This window comes from Salminus brasiliensis, chromosome 1, assembly GCF_030463535.1.
Source record: "Salminus brasiliensis chromosome 1, fSalBra1.hap2, whole genome shotgun sequence".
Lineage (NCBI taxonomy): Eukaryota > Metazoa > Chordata > Actinopteri > Characiformes > Bryconidae > Salminus > Salminus brasiliensis.
In genome coordinates, this window is record NC_132878.1 from 47,678,824 (window position 1) to 47,698,116 (window position 19,293).

General features: G+C 39.5%; 2 protein-coding genes across 11 annotated transcripts in view; both read right to left on the bottom strand.

The window, feature by feature from the left end:
* Window positions 1–9,967, bottom strand: part of adgrg6 (adhesion G protein-coupled receptor G6) — a 59,617-nt gene extending 49,650 nt beyond the window's left edge. For all 10 annotated transcript variants that reach the window (XM_072680484.1, XM_072680464.1, XM_072680519.1 and 7 more), the window contains exons 1-2: window positions 9,755–9,967; window positions 3,467–3,555 (exon numbers count right to left, since the gene is read on the bottom strand). In XM_072680484.1, coding sequence (XP_072536585.1) covers window positions 3,467–3,555; window positions 9,755–9,756 — 91 coding nt within the window. In that variant the 5' untranslated portion in view covers window positions 9,757–9,967. The remainder of the gene's footprint in view (window positions 1–3,466; window positions 3,556–9,754) is intronic.
* A 3,651-nt stretch (window positions 9,968–13,618) lies between these two features.
* The window catches only part of vta1 (vesicle (multivesicular body) trafficking 1), a 33,013-nt gene continuing 27,338 nt past the window's right edge, over window positions 13,619–19,293 (bottom strand). The window contains exons 6-8 of the mRNA XM_072680531.1: window positions 18,958–19,152; window positions 16,634–16,711; window positions 13,619–14,254 (exon numbers count right to left, since the gene is read on the bottom strand). Of these exons, the coding sequence (XP_072536632.1) occupies window positions 14,109–14,254; window positions 16,634–16,711; window positions 18,958–19,152 (419 nt within the window). The 3' untranslated portion in view covers window positions 13,619–14,108. The remainder of the gene's footprint in view (window positions 14,255–16,633; window positions 16,712–18,957; window positions 19,153–19,293) is intronic.

Here is a 19,293-nt window from a genome sequence, read left to right on the forward strand (position 1 = left end):
ACAATACATACTGTAAAATGTCTATAAGTATACTTTTGTGCTTGAGGGGGAAAACAAACTCACCTAGACTGGACATTACCAATATATACAAATAAAATTACTCAAACACTTGCAATTACTTTACCAGTATTAGTGACCCAGTATTATTTTTTACGAATCCTGTATGTTGTTCAGTTATCAGTGCTTCAGTAAGTTAGTAAGAGTGAAGAGTTGACTTGTGTTTAGTAGTGTCTAAGATTAGAGGTATCTTTGAATTTTTAGTCTATTCAAACTAGCTAAGGTTATTCTTGAGTAAACAGTGAAGCACTTTTGTAAGTCGCTCTGGATAACAGCGTCTGCTAACTGCCTTAAATGTAAAAAAAGATTAGTTACTTCCCATTTATATGTATGGTATTTTGCTGATGATGCTGTGCTGTCTGTGGCTGGAATTTTACTAATTTGTCTGGCAAATTGAATAATTCCTGGAGAAATTATTATTCACCGCGATCAGTTCTGGTTCTCAGTATCAGTCTATACATATCTGCCCTGGGAGAACAAACTGGACTGATGCATGTTGCTAAAGTGGCAGATTGTATTAAAACATGAAGCAGGAATTTGGCAAGCAGTTGTGGCATGATTGTCCATGAAGGTCAATAAGAGAGTGTCTGATTACTGTGTGGACAATTGATCATAGAAAGGGCCTTTCAGAGGCAGGCGGCAATGAAATAGAGCCAAAGATGGAATGCCAGACACGTAGGGGGCTAAAAAGACCCATCCAAAGATTTTCTGTGATAAAAATAGCGCCCTTTCAGCAGCATTACATATGAGAAGGCTTTAATCTCAGAGATTTCTCAGCAATCCTTCTCTCTTTTTCCTTCTTTTTCTCTCTCGACCTTGACAGCTCACCTGAGCTCACCTGGAGTGCTTACATTACAGCTGCTGTCCACAGTACTTCATATCTTTCACGTGCTGTTCAACTGCTTAATTGACACCATAATTCAAAAAGTGCATGCATTCGTGCCTCAGGAGTGTGCTTTTTAGGTGGCACCTGGCAGTTCCACCAAGATAGCTGTAATAAACTAGTGACGAATCCCCCTGTCCACACACACACACACGGTCACAATTATTCCCTTTGTTTTGAAATGACGCAGAATACTTCATCAAAAACTGTCCAGAGGGATCCAGGCACATGTCCAGCAAACACACCCTTAAGTATTATCCAGAGAGAGAAGACACAAGCTAGACAAATGGGGTAACCCCAAAAGAAAACATGGGATGGCCTGTGTGTACTTTTGTATTTGGACTATGAAAACGACAAAACAAAAAACAAACCATGAATGAACTGTGGCTCAATCCCATGGAAGTGCCGCAACACATCTGGTTTTAATATCAAGCACCCGTTGCGTGTAGGCCATGAGGATTCCCTTCTCTGCTAGTGGGTGCCCCCCTCCACCCCTTGCACTGTTTACACAATGTGAATAATTACACTTAATCAACAAGCCATTGTTCCAATTTTCAGGCTTGAGCAACACTGAACTCAGCCTTGTTTCAACAAGGATCATGCTTGAGTAAGCTATCACATGAAAATATGGCTTTAAAATTCTTTGTTGGCAGGCTCTTCAAACGTGACATTAATATTTTCAGTGGGCCCAGCATTCACCAAGATGACTTCTTTCCAAAGAATGTCGGATCTCTCTGTTGTGTCCCTCCACAGCCATTAGCACAGCTTCAAGATTCACAAATTCTCTGCATTAAATGGAGCCTTTGCGCCAGGCTATTTCTATAAGAAGCCAAAAGCTGTAAAGGTTTCTCCTCTGTCAGATCCGGACAACCATGGACAGCCATTGATTGATCTTAAATAGGGACATGTTTTTGGAACAACTAATCGATTAAGTGCTACTGAAAAGTCAGTAAAAGCCCTGAAACAATGCAGTCTTTGTCAGCAAAACAAAAGTATCAATCATACCCTCTTTCAAGAGGGAGCCGCTATTATAGGACTGCTTAAACACTTGCAAATGGTCCAAAATCTCATATATTCATACATCAGGTACAGAGCTTTGCAGGAAAAATGGATCCAGTCTTACTAGAGATTCAGCAGACTGGGTCAGATCCAGAAATTATTTACAGCCTGCAGTAGTGAGGCACATTTCTAATATCTGCACTGACTGTGGTTAAGGAAACCATCTATCCACCAGACATGTATAATATGAGCACAAATAGCTGTTTGTCTATTTTCTGACACCATTGGCTTTGTTGCCAAACCAATGCTGGAAAAACATTTCCTACCAACATGAAACAGCATGCTGTAAACCAAAAACACAAAATCAAAATACATTTAAAAGACTGTAACAGGGCTGCCACTAAACATTTTTTTCTATTGATTAATCTATCCATTATTTTGTTGATCAATTTAACTAAATGATTAGTTTTCCACATTAAGTGCAAAACTGTAGGTTCAATCAAGAACTTCAGCAGAAAAGTAAGCAGTGCATTTTATATGCCCTGTGATCTACTGTATTTACGCCATTCCCTACACAAAGAAATTAGCCTAAGGTAATTTCTTAATAGAGTAATTAGATATGATTTATATCCAGTCAAGCCCAAAGCATGTGAACACATACTGGAGCTGATAATCATGGAGCAGTTACGTAGGAGTAATGAGGAAAAGTGAAAGAAAATAAATTAAATAATGTTAAAATAATGCGTCATCTTAAAATACTGATGTCTACGTTGATGTCGATTTCATCTACTACGGCGACTTATCGCGGCAGCCCTAGACTGTAACATAGTAAGTAGTCTAAAAAAAGTGATTTCACTGCAGCATTTGAAAGTAACCAGTAGCCAAATGTAGCCAAAGTACCTCAGACATATGTATTATAAAGATATTATACACACAATAAAATGTTTGTTTAAAAGTGTAAGCTAAAAAAGTATATTAGTACAGGACATCCTGTGAAAAAGTCTGCTAAAAATTGTGTGATCGTGTGACAACGTGATGCAAACATTCAACTCGCTCATCCTGTGGATTTTATTGCCGTCCGGAAACTTGTAAAACATTTTATCACAGAAGTGCATCTGGATAAACTAATCCAACTGTTTGAATGAATGGATTTATCTCTGATCAGTGCTCCAAGAGATGTAACAGAAAATGTTAAACATGAACGCATAAAAAAAGACAAAAGGCTGTTGCTGTTTTCAACTAAACATGCAAAGGAAAGACAAATTACTTTGTTAATGCTGCTAAGCTTACAAGAGAAATGCACACTTATACACATACATAAGAAAAAGCAAAGAAACATATAAGCATGAAAGATGAAATGGAAGTTTGAAAGGAATAAATGCATTGAGAGCAATGGTAATGAGCAAAACAAGCATAAAACAAGTGCAAGACTTAAAATATCCAGGTCTTATTTATAAAGCTTCATGTCGTCAAAACATATGTAACTACTTATGCCAGAGGCAACGGGACCCTGCGACCCTTCTGTACCTGATTTTGTGATGCATATTAGGAGCAGGGTGGCTGAGAGAACGTTCCGGAACTTCCATCTCCACCATCGACCACTGATGTATGAAACCCTGTCAAACAATAATAAAAAAGAAAAACATGCATTAACACAAAGCCCCTTTCAGCTCACTGCTCTGTTCTGTTTTCAGTCGTTCTGTGAGGAGATCCATTGTTTTATTAAATACACTGTGGTTAGGCTTGGGTCAAGAATGACATTGAATAACCAGGATAAATAAACGAATCGCAACAAAACAATTAGTGCAGCACAAAGTTACGTAGCATGTACCTTTCCAAGGCTGTGGGTTCAGAGCAGAACACTGGCTAAAACCTTTTCATGCATGGTAAGTAACTTCCTTCACACACACACACACACACACACACACACACACACACACACACACACATTTTACACACAGGAGTACAATATCTTCATTCATACTCATGTGTCTACAATTTGGGCATGTTTTGAAGGTTTAAATTATGTATTAGTGGCATGGAAACAACATTTTCTGTGCAAAAAAATGACCGCAGCTATGAAACAGCGTGTTACATAATGATGAATCTCTCATGTCAGCCATAATGATTTCCAGAAAAAAGGGGTTTAATAGAAACTTGTGTCGTTGGCACAATGGATGTTAATGAGATACTTTATTTTTATACAGCGTAGCATCATTCATCAGAAAAAACAAACCTTCACAAATGATAGACATTTCTAGCTGTTTTGCTTGTTAATTATATACACCACCACCTCGATCTGATCTTGTGTTTTTTCCCCTAAATTAAACAGCTGCATAATTTAGATAAGATGTGTTAATGCTGAAATAAAATCACTTTGCTTTTAGTAAACGGTTTATATGTGACAAAGTGATAATCTGTTTAGTCCTCAAATACTTTTAATACAGATTATTGTATTATCATTTATTATTGTTCAGTCTGACTGACTTCCCTGATCAGACACATGAAAACACAGCAGTGAAATCCCTTAATGTCTCATGTGAGTAAAGTGGTACTCTAAACTGATGCATGTTGTCTTCTACAACTGATGTGAAATAGCTATTGAATGTGCTATTGATCTGGTGTTGTATAACATGCGTGTATTAGTCTATTCCTCAGTTTTCCTCAGTCCTTCAGTGCTGGTTTAAAAAAAAACTAAGAAAGGCACGCAGTAATCCTGCTGGTAAAACAGAGAGTTTCCACCATAGTTTCTAAATAGCCATAATTTGGAAGTGTATTTCCTCACATGGTTTAGGTTCTGACAGAAAAGTGTCTTAAATACAAACAGAGCACTAAAACTACAGATATACTACAGTTTTTATGTTCCACTGTAAAACAGTTCTATACTGCATACTCTTCTGCAAAATGTTCTGCAACTTTGAGACGCTCCTCACTGCTGTGGTAAATAATACTGTAAATCGCTGTTAATGACGTCTAGACACCAGAGGGTAAAAACAGAATATCGGAGATTGTCGACACCCGATCCAAAAAATATGCATGGATCTTCCCCGAACCCAAATAAGTGAATATGATTGGGACATTAATATTATTAACATGATAATAATATTAATATTAATAATCACATACAGTGCATAAATTGTTAGGGGTGCTGTGCTTGTCCAACCGAGGAATTAACCCTAGTCTGCCACAGGGAAGGCTGTTCTATTAACCACTAAACTACACGTCCTATCTATTATATTTGAAAGCCTTAACATAATATCCTAGTAGTAAAATGTCATTAAATCATTTTTTAAGTTTTCTTGTGCATATTTATGCAATTTAGTAGTGGATATATTTTATCTTTTTAATATAATTCCCATTTTAACATTTGTTTACTTAGCATTTGTTTTTGCAGTATGTTTTAGTGAAAGAACATCAAATGGTTTGCCATTATTCACAATTTCACTCATGGCTATGTATGTGTGTGAAGCAGAGGGAGTGGGCAGAGGGAAAATGAAAGCCTTTTACCATAAAGAATATATTTACTGCAGAAAACAAACACCTAATATTTTCATGTAAGGATAGGAAGCTTTGATAGGAAGTTTAAGCATTAATCCACCAATTCTTCCTCAACAATTGCCTTCTAGTGTATTGGACGATGGCGTCCGCTTATACATATTTCTATTCAACGCCCACATGTTGGCTTCTAAATCAAAAAGCAAGAGAGAAAGGTGAAGTTTCCCATACTGCAAACAAACTGTCAAATTTATTTCCATTCACACGTTGTAAATGGTGCAGACCTTTGGTTTTCTGCAAACGGAGAGAATAACCACCCTTCCACACAAAGGCCTCCTTTCCAAACCATATGCTTGTGGGGCGATGGAAGCTCAGTCTTTTTGCGCTGAGCTGGGTTACCATTAGTTAATCATACGCTTGTGCAGCCGCACCGCAGTGTAATGGATTGTGATGTACATCTGCCAACAGGCTCTGCTCTCTCTCACACACATGAAGGAGGCCTCTGTTCCATAAGAGCCAAGCTTGCTACATCATTGCTTCTTACAGTGACTACTTTTTTTGGTGCAACCAGTGAAGAAAATACATAACCAAAAGGACAAAAGCCTGAGCTCAGCTGTCTGATGGTATAAAAAAGGGTTGATCAGAGAAGAGTAAAATCTGTGCAATCAGCAGAGATGAAGAATGCACTGGTAATTAAATTTAATGTCTGTTTCAATTTATTAATTGGCTATTTTTAAACACAACACTTACATTTTGTAACTCTGTAACTCAACGCAACACATGAAACACTAACTAAGGATGTTCTGATCCAACCAGATCAGGCCTAAAGGGCTGATTTTAATGGGTCGGGTATCTGCACCTTTCTAGTAAAGTACGCTCTGGTATTATTCAGAGCCTATTGCAGGGAGGAGTGTTCTCACAATGCTACAAAACAGTTCATTAGTCTTTACAGTTATAATATTTGTTTTAAGACAGTATCTGGGAACCCTGTGTCTTTAATGTTTTTGTCCTTTTTGCCCATGCAACCTAAAGTACTAGGGGAACTATGCTTCTGCCTGCCTTTACTCTTGGAATATGTCTGTTTAGAAATGAAACTTGGTGGAAAGTCTCTGGAAAGTACCACTTTTTCTTTTTTTCCCTTTTTTTGGTTCTATACCAGCACTGAACAGCATTTAAATCCGAGAGGAGTAGGCTAATACACAGACATGGTAGAAATCAGATCAGAGCATTAACAATACTATACAATAGTTATTTCACATTAGTAGTAGAAGCAGTTCAGTTCAGTCTGTTCCACTATATACAAATATCACGATCACGTCATTTTTAAAATAAAATAACTGGGAGCTGAATGATCAGGGAGGCCTGTCATACTGTATTATAAAGCATTGAAACATAACATAATTTTATAAACAGCTCAGAATGGCATAAAACAGTTTAACAGTGATTTTCCTTTAGTAGTAATCAGCAGCACACTTACCTAAATTGTGTGGCTGTATTATATATAGACAAACACACAGATTAGATCAGTGTTAGCTGATATTTAGCATTAATATTCTTTGATTGGATCAAATTCTGACTGTGCACTCCATATTAGCCTATAAATGTATTGAATTAGGGCAAAATAACTGATTGGAACATCCCTAAAACCAAGTCATGTCCAGTATGTAAATAACTTGAATTATAGGAGAGTAAGAGTGCAGTGACCTGGCTAACATTACTTGAGTCATAAAACACAAATTAGATCAAATGAAAATATAAATGGACAAATTGCCAATTCTGTACTTGGGGCAAAGACCTGAAACACGGCCCATACCAATCATGCATCCCTAGTTGAGTTTTTTTTTTTGCTTGTTTGTACACAGTAGATTTTGTTTAATATAGTTCACTGATTTTGTATCCCAAAATGAGGAGAATTCTGGGAAAGGGTAGAAGGATGTAGTGTTACTCATATCCATGCTGTCTTTTAGTCATTTCTTGTTCATTGTTGGACATATAAAACTTAACAAGTGGCTATTTAGTATATACACTATATATAACTACATACAACTACATCCACATTGTCCAAAAGATCTTACACATCTACTCATTTAACGTTTCTTCTTAAATCAAAGGCATTCATAGGAAGTTTGATCCCCCCTTGCTGTGGCAATACCCTTATGTTTTTTTGGAATGTTTTACCCTAGATATTAGAACACTGCTGTCAAGATAGGATTAGATTGCATTACTATGTTCAGGTACTGATGAACCACTTCAGCTCATCTCAAAGGTACAGTATTAGATGGAGCTCAATTACTACAGAGAACACAGTTCCACTGCTCCACAATCCAGTTCTAATGGAGCTTTATACCTACTGAAATTATACTCTATATAAATAAAACACTGTGCATCCATAGACCTAGTCTTTTAATATCCAGTACAGAATTTTCTGCTGATATCACCCCAATACCAATACTGGTGCCATATCGAACAGAAAACACACATGATGGATTAGTAGAACACATGCTAAACCTGATTTATTGGCATTAGGGATGCACCAATCAGGATTTATATGGCTGCTTGTGCACCCTATAAAATCCATAACATACATGAGCTTGAGAAATAGGCATCTTGGAAAACAAAGCACTGGTGGGGGGGACCCAACCCAACCCCATCTGGCCTAGATGCCCTGGTTCAAACCCATCAATGTATGTGGGCACTGTCCCACTGGCCTTTGATTTAAGCAAGCTCATAATAAATGAATGGAAAGACTCTTTTCATCAGGGAACCCAAGATAATAGGAACGCATTAAGCAATAACGCATGCGGCATCACACACAATTACACAGAGGTCTGAAACCTATTGTCACCGAACTACTGGAAGTGTGACAAGTCACAAGATCATGTGTGGGGGCCCCAAGATCCTGTTTCAGTGCGACAGCTCAGAATGCCCGAACAATCAGACCAGATAAAAGAGATGTGTATTTCAATCCTGCGATGTCATTTGCAGAGAGGGGTGAGAATAAGACGACGGTACAATAGCTATGCCTTGGAGCCCTATTTTATTAAAGCCACTTTCAACCCATTCACATTGAATGGTCCACAAAGGATCAAAAAAGAAAGTCACATTTCACAAAGTTATCAGTGTTTCCTTTAGACGAAAAAGAGCAGATCCTCTCAGAGAGGACTTTATAGGGTGGGTCCAAAAAAAAAAACCCCAAAAAAACAATCATTCAGTGTAAAGAGATCATATCATTGCCTAATCTCAATTCTCTCCAGAAAACAGCAAGTAATTACGAAAGCAGCTGGGTGTCTTTTAATAACAAATAAGAATGCAGCCTTTTGTTCACCGCTTTTTAAAGATTCATGCGATTTATGGCATTACACGAAAGACATAAAACGTGAACATTGTTCAGTATGTCCCCCTTGGAATATGCAAATGCCCATGAATGGGGTCAGCTCTCAACGCTCCAGGCGAGCCGGATAAAGAACTTGATTCATCAGATGGTAAGAAAGCCTTGGAAACCCTGAGTCCTGACATTCACACGTCTAAGATGTCCGAAAACAGGCCCCGGAAAACACGAAGCTCTCCAAGTACGCAGACCTACAGTTCGTCACGACTGTAAACTGCACCGTGAGCAGAGAAGAACCTGCCAGTGCATTATACTATATTGATCATCATACCTAATATCATCCTGCTACCAAAATACTGGCGCCTGGATGTGAATGTGGTGTTGTCACACTAGATTTACCTGACAAGGCAGTTATCGTTTTTCACACTGGAGCACTTATGTGGCATAAATCATCACTTTATCAAATCTTAAATAAATGCCTGTCACCGGCCGAGGCTCCTCTGACATCCATCATCCGCTCCATGTCTTCTCTATTGGTCTGTGCCTACGGGCTCAATGCAGCCATGATTATGGAAAATCCTGCCTTGGTACACTCCTACCTGCCCTGTTCAAGCCTTTTCTGACAGTTTATTCGGCTTTACAATCACATTTACACTCAGTAGAGTATTTTTGAAACCATTTTTAAATATAAGTTGAGGAAAAGGAAACTTTCTTGCAACTATGAAAACTTAATGAACTTAACACGAGTAATCCTGAGGGCCATAGTGAGCTTTTTTCACCCACCGAGAACCTATAGCTAGCTACAGTTCCATGACAAGGAAAAGGCGCAAACACATCACCATTAACCACTAACAGCTCCAGAGAGGCAAACGGACTGCTTCTGGTAGCAAAGCGAGGCGATAAAACAACCCAAAGAAGAAAATAAAAACGCCCAAATATGAACTAAACCCGAAAAAAGCAGCTACTATTTCTTAAGTCAAATGGAAACTTACATTATTTCATTGAGGCTCGACTCTTCGGAGGACCATTATTTCTTCCTCTGAAGTCCAAGGCGCTGTTTTCAACTTCAGAAAACTTTTCCCAAGACTTCCGTTTTACGCGCCAGGACGGAGAATCTCATGGAAAAAACGAGCACATTATCACAGACAAGCAGGAGAAATGCTTCTCAGTCGAAGCTGGACGCCAAATGCTGCGTGAGTACAGGCTTTCTCGGTTGGCTACAGATGCTTGCAGAGCGCCAGGAGAGTTTACCTCAGACCCAGTCGCGTCGAGTGGCACAGCTGGAGGCCGTTCTCCACAGCGCCCCACCCTTTAAGAGAAGCCCCTCGGGCTCACAAAAGAAGACCAAATTGTGTTCTTAAAAACGCAGCTAAGACGAGTAAAACATTCAAACGTTTGATTCAGTCTCATTTGTGAACTGACTTGTTTCTTTAGCAGACCTGATTCAGTGAGTGTGAAGCCAATGTAGGGCCATTCCGCCAGGTAGAGAAGAAAAGTCAGTCTCTCACCCTTAATGTCTCCGTTAACGTCCTATTCCAGAGCATTGATTTATTTCCTCGAAATAATGAGAATTTTCCCTAAGATTTATTTTCTTTCTCCAAGTTGTGAGTTAGTATGTCCTTAAATGTTGATCCTATTATGTTGGCAGTTAAGATAAAAATATCAAACATTGCTTAATATGTCAGAAATAATACATGAATCAATTCGCGATAAATCACATTTTAGAGAAAATATTTAAGCATGAGAAAATATCAGAAATCTTTATTTTGACAGCCAACATTAGTCAACTAATTCAATATTTCGTCAGTTCAAATCTGGCACATCCTTAATTCAACAGGCAAAATTCAATATTTACACATTTAATGAATTTTTCAGGATACTAAGACAACACAGCTAATTTTATAAAACTTAAGCCAAAAATTAGACCTAACAGTGGCAGAAATAGAGTAAAAAGGTGCTTTTGCTTTTCACCTCTACCTGTAGAGAAGGGGCTTCCATGAGAGTCTGCATCTATGGGTGGATGTATGTACATGTATGCATGCTTAATTCCTTCTCTGGCTGTTCTGTGTATACCTGTTTCATTTTAAAAATGGAAAAGGGCGAGAAAACAGGGAAATTCAGTGTAGCCTCAGCCAAAGTAAGCTGTTGTTTTACTGTTAGGAAAGATCTGTAAGTCAGATAGCTTCAGCAGCTAAATTCTAAAAGAATTGGATAACTGAATACATGTGCCTCTTCCATTTCACATGCAGGTCACGCACCATACAACTCAGGTTGCCTTTCTGCCATATGAACTCTAGTTTACACATTTTGTGCATGGTTACCTTGTTTATTTAGGGGAAAAGGATTGATTTAGCTACTAGCTGTTTTATACTAGCATTATCTGAGAGATGAAGGACAATGGGTTGGAGATTGTACAGTTGAATGGTGAGGTCACAAATATATTGGAATAAATAAACCTGTAAATTATCGTAGAATATAGAAATGATAGAGCCTGTGGCCTCGTTATGTAATCCAGACAGCCAGATGCCACAGAAGAACCAGATTTGAAGAGCCTTATTGGGAACCATTCATTCAAGACAAGAAACTTGACTTTTAAGAGTGCAAAACTAATACTGCCATCAAGCACATAGGGCATAACTTATACTGTACCTTGTGACCGGTGTTTAAAGGCCGCTAAATGTGCCTTCAGATCATAGAAAAGTATCTGTAATGAACTTCAAGTCAAGTTTTAAAAGTAATAAAATTCAATGGAAAGATATACTAAATGTCTTAAATCATTTAAATCAAATCGCCCTTTGACACTTCACACCACAGACTTGGCTGTAACACATGGCCAGCCTCCTCCCCTAGATATTAAATATATTAATGACATTTAGAAAAATACAAAGCCTTGTTGGTGTTGACACTGAACAATGCGGGGGAAAAACACGTGGAAAATTGGCCACCTACAGGCGAAGACTGCGAGCCGCAAGCGCACAGAGGACGTAATCGGCAGATATTGGTGCCATCTGGAAAAGAGGTGCTGCAGTAGGAACACATTACCTTGACCCCACTGGAGTCCACGGCGTGCTGGGGAGCAGGCCGGCTTGCACGGAAAATCCCATGTGATTTTCATTTGCATCCCTTCCGCAGCCATCAACAACGAGGAAGGAAAGGATTCAGGCAAATGCAGATGCTTACAGCGATAGCTAGTTCAGCACCCAGATAAGCCCCATGCCCTTTACTATTATACTTCAGGCTACTAGCAAGCGATGGAGGAAAAACAAAAGGCCGTGGAAGCACCGGTTCAGCAACGCAAAAGTGAGCAGAAAACAATCGGAACTACTTAGAGAAACTGATTGCTTCCTGGCCACATGAAGTAATAGCCCGAGCAATGACTTCACTTTGCCCTGCATTCAGCGCACGGCCTAGGATCTGTTCAGCAAGACCTGTAGCGCAAGTGCGGTGTGGTGGTGTTCATCATATGCCACCACAATGTGTCACCACTTGCAGGCGTTTGCGCCGCTGCAGAGCCTTTCTTTCCGCGTCAGTCACCATCTTTTGTTTGACGGAATTCTGTCTGTGAGAAAAGATTAGGCATAACGGCTGCTCCAGCTGCTGGTCGTGTACTTCCAGCACATTGTAATGAACAGCGCGATCAACTTCGAGCGCTAATGAGCCGGAAGTATTTCGGTAGATGGCTGGCTGGCTAGTTATTTGTTCTGAAAGCTAAGCTAAATGACTTTAGCGCTTAGTTCAATACAGTAGCATTCACACGTTTGAGTGAATAGAAGATGAACTGATCGTTTTGCACAAGACTACTGTGTTTAAACTGAATAAAAGGACAGAAGCACCTTGTAAACCACAGCTAATACCATACCAAGGTCTCTGACCTTTTTAAGAGTTTTAAGAGTTAAGGCTTGTTCACAGTGATGCACATTTAAACAAATTCTAATCACTTCTGACTCCTCAAACCTCCATTGGCTCCTCTAAGTGGCTGCCCAGCACCCTGCCAGTTAAAACAACAGATGCAAACAAAGCAGAAAAGGCATGTAGGGTGATGGCAAAGCATTTTTTTAGTTAACTGTTTTATCACTCTGTAAATGAATTAAGAAACAGACATATTATATGATTGCTAGAAAGGCAAATCAAAACCTCCGGAGTGGTTTTCATTTTTGTTTGGGCACAACGAGTAAAGGTATTGTTTGGAGCAAAAAAGGTGCAGAATCTAGTGAAATTAATTTCTGTTATACACAGGGTGGGTTGATCATGCTTAGGGCTTGTGTTGCAGCCAGTGGCATGGAGAACAATTTCACTGGTAGAGGAAAGAACATATTCAGTTTAATAGAAGAAAACTCTGGAAGAACCCTCAGAAGAACAGTGTACGGAAGACAGCTGAAGAATCTTACAAAAGAAGCCTTTTGTAAAGAAGACAATGCAGGGTGCCCAAACCTTTGTGTGAGGCCCTTTACATTTAAACTATTTTTCCTTTATTTTTCCTCTACACTTAAAAAAAGGAAAAAGGGTAAAGTGTGTCATCTTTAACTTTATGCCGTTTGGAAATTCAGATCATTCTTTTAATTGCTTAGATATTCACCAGAAGAGATATTTTGACCAGTGGAGCTGAAACATTTACATGCCACTGTATGTGTCAAGGTAGGAGGACGGAAAGCAGCTTGGCAAAGCTATTCAAATGTGTTCAACCATTCGTAAAAACAGTCTATGTGACTTTGCTCTCTGTATGGACACGTTCGTGCGTAATGTCATTTAACACTTTGTTAAGCCAATTAAATAAATACTCTGACCAATGTTCCAGCAATTGCTCTTGCATCAATGTCAGCTCTCAAGAGGACAATCAACACCCAAACATGCCAGTCAAAAGTTAACAGAGCTAAAAGATTTATTGTTGATTGCAATTAAACTTAATAAACTAAAGGCAGAAAACCGCTTGCTGTTAACACAATCTAATTGCAAAACCCTTCCACCCAAAACAAAAAAAAGAAAAAGACTGAGTAGTGCATAAAACAGTAAAAAAAAGGATCAACAGGTTTTCTCTTCATATTGGATGACATCTCAAAGTACTCAAAAGTAGCAAAAGTCACCTCTGTCATGTCTGCCATTCCTTTCCAGACTTAACTATGGAGATATATATTAGAACTGGGATTAATTAAAGGGTTTCACATGTGACTGATAGATCAGAATCCTTGTCCCTATCTGTTAATGAGCAGCTACTGGAACTCTAACAGATGTGGTATTGAGCGATATGGGGGTGTCCAGCAGAGCTACTCTTTTGGATTCAGGCTTGGGAGATGGCCTCTGTGCAGTTCATATGGGCCAGATCTATGATAAAGTGGCAGGACAATGCACTCATTCTTTGCCGGTGGTTAGGAGCTTGAGGGCCTTTTGGAGATTCTGAACAGCAGTGGAGACGTCTTCGTACTGCAACGCACTACCAGCATATTTACAGTACTTCTGAGCCCGGGTGAAGTCTTCTGCTGTAAGCCGCACGTCACCTATGGCAAACAGAGATAAAGCCACAATTAATGAGATGCAAGTGATCCTTTAATCACTTTAATCAATTCCATTTTTAATACAACTAAGTAAATATTGCTATATAATGCCCTATATATAATGAACCCCACTGGGTCCGCTGAATAATAAGGCTTTGTAATTGAGTTGAAATATGAATAACACCACATGCATGCCAACTGAAATGATGTTGCATTAACTACTAAACTCATCATCGACACCATTAGGCAAACTGTAATCTGCTACTGCCAAAGCAACTTTACCAACACATTTAACAAATCTTGAGGGTATGTTTGAGGTATTTTGGGGAGGTTTCATGATGTCAGTTTATGATGTGCAACAGCATTTGCTTGCATGTAGTAATACACATAATTCAAAGCTGCAACAATTCTTTCATTTAGTGACATTTGGAAAAACTTACAAACACAGAATTTTGAGATGCGTAGTCAGTTGAGTCCCATTTACCACAGACTACATCGAACCAGGCAAAGAACCTGTTCATTCATTGTTTCTTCGAAAGTTTTTGTTGGAGTAACTGTCTCTACTGTCCAGGAAAGGCTTTCTACTAGATTTTGGAGCACTGCTGTAAGGATTTAAATGCATTCAGCAATAAGTTAGCGTTAGTGAGGTCAGGATGATGATAACCACCACACCTCACCCCAAACTCATCCCAAAAGTACTGGATGGAGCACCATCATTCCACTGCCCCACACTGGGCATTAGGCATTGTGCATTTGAATGCTTCCATTAGAAGAGGTGTCCACAAACATTTGGACATATAGTGTGTGTTGAGGTGTGTGTGTTGGTCATATTTGACCAATCTGTTTATAGTCTAGTTTGTCCACCTCATAAAGCAGTGATTTCTTCTTACTGGTTTCAACTCAAACCCCAATCCAACACACCTTATTCAGCCAATTAAATTAAATGTAGCTCTCCAAGAGCAGGGTTGGAGACCACCGTTCTAAAACAAGGTCACATCTGCATGACAACTAAGTTAACTTCACCGGTTTTGCTGGCAAACACTGGGAGAGAATAATGCAGGTTAGAATTAAAACAAACCTCCACTCCATATATGACTATGCCATTTCAGGTAATCCATCAGCTGCTATCCAACATGTGCCAATCCCACTCCTAGGAGAGGCAGGATAAACACCGCCTATTTCTGATGGTAAAAACAGCTTTCAAGGCTTGTAAATGGCCTTTTACAGGATGGTGCAAACACATGTTTATCGTGCCTTATCAAAACTTAACGATGCATTAACCATGCTGGCACAGAGATTTGGTGTGCGTCTTTCCAGTGGCATCCGAGATGACCCATATTACAAACCTGAGTCCATGTGCTCTTCCCACATGGCCCGAGGATCTACTTGAGGCTTGCCACACAAAACGCCCCTTCACCACTAGCACTCTCAAATTATAGGCTGTGCTGTGGCTGAGATAGTTTTCCAACACTTAACAGGAGCTGAGATATTTGCTGGTGGGCAAAGAGGAACATTATAGCTGTGCACGGCACAACACAAAGTACACTGGCTTTCAGACTCAAGCCCTGACTGACAATTTTGTGCTGATGCCAGACTCAGAATGCAGGATAATGACCTGGACAGGGACCACCACAACTGCTTTAAAGCTATCAAAGCATTCTTTTAAGACCTTCTGGGGAAGTCCGGTTTAAGGATTTCTTTTTTTTACCTTTGTCTTAGTATCTATTAATATCTATATAACACCTAAAACATTTCAGCCTAATGGAATAAAACAGTCTGCATGCAAGTAGCATGCACACACAAAAAAGCCATCGTTACATGCAAACAGAAACTCAGGTCGCATCAATCCAAAATAATAACCTAGCTCCTCTGTGTTTGGCTGCACACCCCTGAGCTAATATTTGCCAGTGAAGCAAGAAGACATGACCATTAATGCATTAATGCGTAGCCTTTAAATATGATTTAACACAGCCCGAGAGCTAAATTGTTTAATTAGAAGCTTGAATGCCAGCACTAGCTGCAGATTTTCTCTTATTAAGCATGCACTGCTATGACACCATAGCTGGTAGTGCAGTCATTTTCTTTTCATCAAGTAGAGACTGTGATTACTCGGGATTTGTCTGTGGCCGCAGTCGAAACCCCCACCACAGAAACCCAAAGCCATGGCTCAGTTTTCCATAAGGGCTTTACAAGCAGACTCAATTTGTGCCAGTCTTTTTCTCTGTACCCTTCACAGCCACAAGCGGGGACGAGTCAGGCTGGAAGTATGGGATAAGTGAGTTCTTTTGGCATACTGAAGTTAGGCAGGTTTGAGGTTTGGGTGGGACAATGAGATGCATGTGAATAAAGGGCAGAGCATGACCATTTTGAGGTTTACTGTACCTTCTTGGTTGGTGTTGATGAGGGAGGGGTCCACCGCTGGCATAGTCCGAGGAACGGGCACTGGCTTGACTGGCTCTCCTGCACAGAAACAAGGCAACACACCTTAAGTTAAAAGGGGAACTACTAATAGCAAATAAATTGACTTTTACTGGGGTTAAAGAGCTATAAATTCTGATAACTGATACAGAATGACTAATCTAATTTAACATGATCAAAAACTCAATAATATGATTGTCAACTGTGAATTGCGCGACTGTCCGTTCTTCAAACGTATATATATATATATATATATATATATATATATATATATATATATATATATATATATATATAAAAAACCCTTCCAATTATCTCCTTAATTTGAATCATTTCCAAATTTTCCACCTAGTGGATAGGACTCCCCATCATCACCAGTGCTGAGAGTGTAAAGGCTAGCATGTGCTTCCTCTGAGACCAAAAAGGGAGCCACTGCATCTTTTCAAACTGCTGCTAATGCAAAGCCATTTGACAGCTAAACATGACTGGAGAAGAACGCTAACTGTCCTTTACATCAGCCAACAGATGACCGTATTCACTCGCATTTCGCTGAGAGATTGGAGGGACAGGAAGGGCAATCCTACCCACCACAAGAGAGTGACGCAAATTATGCTCTCTGAGAATCCTGGCCACAGATGGATGTGGCATCAATGGCGATTAAAATACAATCAAATCAAATCACGACATGTCAGCGTTGATTAAACCAGTAATCTCCTTATGACAGGAATGATGATGCTATGCCACTATATTTATTCTGGTAGTGCGGTTCCCTTGGTCTGGACCAAAGCAGAAAATGATACATTTGCATTTTGGTGCAGTTAAACAAACAAACATCATATGGGTAAAAACTGATCAGACAGACCTCAATTTAGTGTTCTTCAGAGGTCTTCTCTGTTACCAGATCTTTATGTAATAAAACATGGGATGTAGATGTGCTACAACCAGATACCAGAACCAGAAGAACCTTCCACAAAGAACTGGTCCTATCTTTTGCAGTGTTTTTAATAAAGGCCTTCCTTCATATATATGCCATGTCTTACCCAGGAAAGTGATGCACACACCTGGCCTTCAACCCTTGTCTAGTTCAGATACTCATGTGCCTATTGTAGGTGCTCTTTTTTTATTTTTTTATACACAGGTCAACATGGGCACAATGACTGGTTTGAGCTACAGTTTTATGGATGCTCTGACCAACACATCATCTATTTATTTTAAGGCATAAAGGCAACCAAAGTAAACTTGAATCATCTAAAATACCAGAATTTCAGACACTTTCTTCGAAAAGCGTAACATATCTGAAAACAATAACAATCTTTGTGATTTAGCACAGGTTCTACCCCAAGCAGGGCCAAGAAAGGTGCACTGCATTTAGGACCTTGAATGTGACTTGTTGAGGATTAGTCATTTCCACAATACTTGTTAGCAAAATAACTGATCACAGAGGCCTAGGACCTTACTGCTTGTATTTTTTCCAAGGTAAAGCAGGCAAAAGATAGACAACAGAAGCTGATGCCCACCATGGTGCTGGAGTACCCTTACAGGTTTTGGTCATTTCTCAACTCTTGACAAACTTACTTCAACTCGTAAAGGGCTTGCAATTAATTCATTAGTTGGTTTAAGAACGTTAAAGTGGGACAAATGCAAAAACATGCAGAACAACTCCAGGACCATACTCTTAAAACACATTCTTTCTGGTCCTGATTTACCATTGCCCTGCATGTTGTAGTTTTTTTTCTTGTTCTGACATACAGTACACCTCAAGCAGTAGTACATGAAGAGCCTTTTTAAATGTAAAGGTTCAACACCAATTATTTCTTTGCCATCAACCATTTAGGAACCTTTATTTCCTAAGTGCTCAGGTCTAAAACCACTGTATTACAACAGGACAAATGAGCCCATACTGTTTCTGGTAGGTTATGGTATGGACTTACAGCACTTGTACAAGCATGCACCACAGAGGATACCAATGCGGGTGGTTTTCTAAATGATTGCTTTTATAGTATTTATACAAAGTGATAAAAGGACCGTGAGAATATAACCAAAAGCAATCATTATGGCATCTCTGTCTCTTGAGAACAATGAGACACAGAGGAAGAACGATTTGAAACACAAGCAAAAAGCCAGAATAAATAGAATGGCAGAGCTGATTCCATGTGGACGTTGTTTTGACATGTCACTCAATGTAGCACAACTTCCCATCGGACAGGAACTTGTGATAAAACGTCTTTAAATAAGGTCTATCAGTCTGAGGCGGACATGGAGGGGACATGGAGGCGGGCATTCTTTACCTGTGGGACGGGGTACGTCGGCGGGTGTGTTGGCTGGTGCGTGGGAGCCAGGGGGAATCTGAATGTTGTTGTAGTTAGGTGGAGGCATGGATGTTGGGCCTGGTTCTGCTGGCCCTGAACGGAAAGAAGGCTGAGGCTGAAGTGAACCCTGAGGGTCAAGCGATGGACCACCACCTTCAGCACCAAATTCATCATCTATGTGAGGAAAAAGGAAACCATATCATCAACATTAGTTTAAACATTAAATAATGGAACATCTTAATATGCTGTATACAAGTCTAGTTAAAAATAGGTAAGATGTACATCAATCAATTCTGTGGCAGCAGTGCTTCAGGT